Source organism: Quercus lobata, chromosome 6 (genome assembly GCF_001633185.2).
Source record: "Quercus lobata isolate SW786 chromosome 6, ValleyOak3.0 Primary Assembly, whole genome shotgun sequence".
In the NCBI taxonomy this organism is placed as follows: domain Eukaryota; kingdom Viridiplantae; phylum Streptophyta; class Magnoliopsida; order Fagales; family Fagaceae; genus Quercus; species Quercus lobata.
Window position 1 is genome coordinate 38,475,321 of NC_044909.1, and position 4,732 is coordinate 38,480,052.

Consider the following 4,732-nt stretch of genomic DNA (forward strand, 5'->3'; position numbering starts at 1 on the left):
TTTACCATTAAAATATTCTTAAAAAAAAAAACATTAGATTCACAAAACAAATAAAGAAGAAGGCAAAAAACACAAAACAAAAAAGAAATGTCCTACCCTCTCACCTAATCATGCCATATCAGATCATGCACTATACCCATCTCAACCAACACGTGTACATCAAGGTAAATTGATCAAAACAGCCACATGACTTTGGGTGCAACTAGGGGGTCCAATAGAATACAAAGCAAAGGGCATTTTGGGGTAATCAAAGTCTTTATATATTGCAACTCTTTGTCACGGGCCAACAGAGTAGCATTTGTGTTGTGTTGTTGTGGAGACGTCGAGACGGAGAGCAGAGACAGAGAGTGATTCAGTGAAGCCGAGCACACGCACACCGCAGAGAGCACAGAGAAGAGACATGAGTGACGGAGTGAGAGAGAGTGTTTGAATTTCGACTTGAATCGGCCATTTCGGCTTGAATCGGCCATTTCGGTGGTTTCGCCGGTTTCAGCCGATACGGCCCGAGTTGGCGCGAATCGGGCCGAGTCTTAGTCACATCGGTGAAAAAAAAAAAGAAACCACGTGGCAGACGCGGCCCAACGCGCGGTCAGTGGCGTCCCTCGCGCATCGCCGCGTCGCGCCGCGTCGGATGTGGGTGCGGTGCCTCTGGAGCCGCGTCCGTGCATCCTAGCATGACCAAAATTACCACCTTGTACAGTAGAAAAGCAAACCTGAGGCTATCAACTCCCTCAGATATTTTAGTTCAATTATGGTCAATTCAAAGGTGCCTATCACAGAACATGCTTCTTCAATCTATCGATAGTAAAGTACAGCTACAGTTACATGCACATTATGTCGTTCCTGCCATTACAAGACAACAGTTGTAGAGTATTCAATATACAGAACCATCGAAAGGACTTCCATTACAGCGAAGTTAAGAATATTTACATAGTTACATGTTACATTAATGTATATACAGTCAGTCACATGTCATACAAAGCAAAAGGAAGTTTAGTTCCATACTTCCCATTTCTGTCAAATCCTCTTACAAGCTGAAGCATTTGGAGTTGGAAGGCAACAAGAGGTTGAGACTGGCGCTTGCCCAAATAGGAGAGGACTTGCCAGAGGGAAATGAACGATCAAGGAATTCCTTGTCCTCAAAAGAAAGTTCCAAATTCTGCGTCCATTGCAGGGAGTCCACTGCATCTTCCTCTAACCCAAGTGCCATGCCCATTTGGATTATTCTGCAAAACATGTCCATTTGATCCCTACTGTTAGATAGAACTGCTTCCGAGATAGCTTGTGCAAAAGAAGCAATGAATTCTACATCTTTCTTTCCTTCATTCCAGGTTGATTTCTTGACAAGCAGTCTCTGTGAGTTCTTCTCCCAAAGCACCATTTTTTTAATTTCAACTTCTAACCTCCTTTTCTGCAAAAGTAACTGTAAGGCATACTGGACTGATATTTCTTCACTGCCATAGACTGAAAGTTCCAGAAGAGATTTTGCAGTCTTGTGTTTTTCTTTCATTGGCATATTTGCATGGGCCAACACCAATTTGATCAAAGCTTTCCCAATCGGGATATCTGTCTTCTCAATTTTTTTACTTGCAGACATGGTACAATGTAGGTCAAACTGCACAGCTTCAGATATCTTTCTAACACCAAGACTAGCGTAAATCTCTAACAATTTAGCCTGATATGATGAGCGCATTGGTGGGAACCATGCAAATAGAGGCTTTTCACTAGCTTCAGTAAATGCCTGTTTCAACTGAAAATCATCAGCGATAAAAAGTTCTTTCATCACAAGCTGAACAGCTCCTGAAGTATTGGCTATAGGTAGCATGGTGAACTGTCTTTTGAGGATACTTCTAGTGTCAGAATCCCAGTTTTCCCAATTTTCTGATATTTGCTCCAGGAAGGAGCTTAGCTCAGCAGTCACTTGACACGTAGCCTCCCAGCTATTCCAGATATCTAAATAATCATATGGGGAAGGAAATTCCCAAACCCCAAAAGCCCTCGACAGAAAAGGTAGCAATTCCTTCTCATAGTATTTATCAAGAGCATTTTAGAGGAGCATCAAATAGATGATCCTGGTCATGAAGTAGACAGCGCCAATTTTTCACCCATTTTCCTTTACCAGCTTGTTGATCTGGGATCCATAACTGAGAGTAATGGGTATCATATATCTGTGGATTCCAATTGAATTTATATAGGAATCTGTAGATTCCCCTGACAGCAGAAGTTTGAATGTGAGACATAAGAGCATGGGAAATCAGATGGCAAGCTTCCTTAATATCCACCTTCACCCCTATGGCTTTTAGATCTTCTTTTTCCAGAGAACTAATAGTTACGTAGAACTTCTCATCAATGAAAGACCTATCATTTGGTGTTAAATAACATTCCCACTCTGGATAGAACAGGATACATTATTGTGGGGACTTGTAGCCCATATGTGTTTTTAGCCATCTGGCTCCTGTTAATTTGTCGAGCAAAATCTTAAATGTAGAGTGGTCAGTTGACTTGCAACTATTTCTGAGGGATGTAGCACACTGAAGCAGTGAGAGAGCACCCTCTGGTGCTAAAGATGCTGGTTCTTTTGGCAACTTGAGACCTCTTGCAACAATATGAACCCCTTCACTAAAACTAGTCACAACACCGGGCATATTCAATTCACATTTATACGAGTGAATTCTGAGACCGTAGAAAGCCTCATCAACGAAAGGAAGGTCCACGACCTTGAAGACTGTTCCCCATTTTGGATAGAACAAAATAGATTCTGGGGCAGATTTATAGCCATGACAAGTCTTCAACCACTTCTCCCCTGACAAGCAGCTAATTATATCAAGTAGTTGTGATTGCATTGTCTTATTCATGTAACTGATGCAGCTGAGTAAGGAGAACACATTGGCACAGGTTAAACTGCTTGAAGACAATGTTGACTTCAGTGTAAAGGAAAGCATGGTACATTCTCCATTTATATCTACAACCACCCCGATTGTCTCAAGTTCAGCCCTGTATTAGCCAATTCTTCTTCCATAATATTCTTCATCAACAATAGCCAAATGAACAATATTTAATAAGTGGTCCCAATTAAGACCTGGGAGAAGGGACTCAGAAGGGCATTTGAAACCAGGTCTAGTTTTCATCCAAGGTTGGTCTTTAATTTTCTGCACAAAACTATTACCTGCAAGCCCCAAATGTTGGATGCATCCAAGTAACAGAAAAACACTATTTTTTGTCAAAGTTGAAAGATCTTTTGGAAATTGAAGGTGCTCTGGTAGCAGTTTATAAACATTTTCTGGATCAATGAGAACACCCAGCAACATTATCTCCTCATAACAATCAAGCTGGTTTTCATAATATCTTCTGTCAACAACATATAGATCTGTAATTTGTACAAAACTAGCTAACATATCAGGCATCAGAAGACAGTACCTGGAGGAGTCAAATACCCCTGGTTAGTCTTCAACCATTTCCCCACTTTCACAGTTTTTAATAGGTCTTCATCAAGCTTATTTCGGTCATTTGAGTACTTTATGAAGCTAAGCAGCTAAATTGCACATTTTTTGCTCATAGCTGAGGAAGCAAGACACTTAAAGTGGTCATTGATAGCTGATGCATAACTTCAGAGCCGATTTGCATTCCAATGAAAATCAACTCGTCTCTGAATGATCTTATCCTGTTCATATAGTACTCTTCATCAATAGCTGATAAGACCTTTAGAGTCTTTCCCATCTCTAGAAGAGTTGATATCTCAGTTCCATCACAAAGAAAGCACTGGGATGGAGAATTAAAGCCTGAATATGTTTTAATCCATTTCCCGTTCAGTATGCTTTCAATGAACCTTACAGGCAATTCACAATTTCTAGTCCCCAGATTCTGGATCCAGCCCAGAAGCAATAAAGCCTCATCACATGTTAGTTGACTAACTTCAAACTCCATGTCTTGAGGTATTATTTCCAGCAAATCAGAAGTTTTCTCATACTTTTAGAAAAAATGCAACAGTTCATTTTCCGGAGTGCATTCTCCAGCAAATTCAGCAGTTTCGGCATATACCACCCCTAATTCAACATACTTGCTATTATCATCTGTAAATGGATTAGATCCAAACAGTTTAATTCATTTACTGCCAGAAGATGGAACAAGAACATTGTTGCACGAAATTACATTTCCACATTCATCAACCACTAGCATGGAATGCAAAATTTTAGAAATCTCTCTCTCTCGGAAGTACTTTTTCATCCATGTATGATATATGAAATGAGAAAACAAAACTGCTAGTCTTGGATCTTTCTTTGTTTTAAGAAAATATTCAAGTTCTGAACAATATTTAGAAACACTAGTGACTACCAATCCCCCCTCTCTTATTAACCATTGCTTCAAGTTGCCTTCTCTCCCACACCCTACCAGAGCAGCCACCAAGGTATCAGGGAAGAAAAAAAATGTCATCTGGGCAACCCATCACTTGGTTCCATTTATTTAGCCAGGCATGTTCTCGTGGCTCCCAAACAATATGGATTTTTAGATGTTTCCTTTTAATTTCTAGTAAACTGCATGACTTTATTTCTCCATTCCAAGTAATCTGTTTGAAAAGTGGTATACTATTGACATTCCTTCGTGGCAAAATTCTCCAATTTGCAGCAAGAAAACCAAGAAGATCCACATACTCTTCTGTAGAAGCTCTACACGTGAGGTTGCAGGCTTGAATGCATTTCCCATACCATTCATTACAAGTACCTACAGGAGGAAC

The 4,732-nt window shown here is 40.3% G+C and overlaps 1 protein-coding gene across 1 annotated transcript; it reads right to left on the reverse strand.

Moving 5' to 3' along the window:
- Positions 1 to 851: 851 nt before the first annotated feature.
- LOC115994526 lies at positions 852 to 3,486 on the reverse strand. Its single transcript, XM_031118718.1, has one exon. The coding sequence runs from the start codon at positions 1,823 to 1,825 to the stop codon at positions 1,028 to 1,030; it is 798 nt and encodes a 265-aa protein (XP_030974578.1). The 5' UTR covers positions 1,826 to 3,486; the 3' UTR covers positions 852 to 1,027.
- Positions 3,487 to 4,732: the final 1,246 nt, after the last annotated feature.

Excerpts from the sequence above, each read along its gene's own strand:
- LOC115994526 (XM_031118718.1), bottom strand. The coding sequence starts at position 1,825 with ATGCTACCTATAGCCAATACTTCAGGAGCTGTTCAGCTTGTGATGAAA.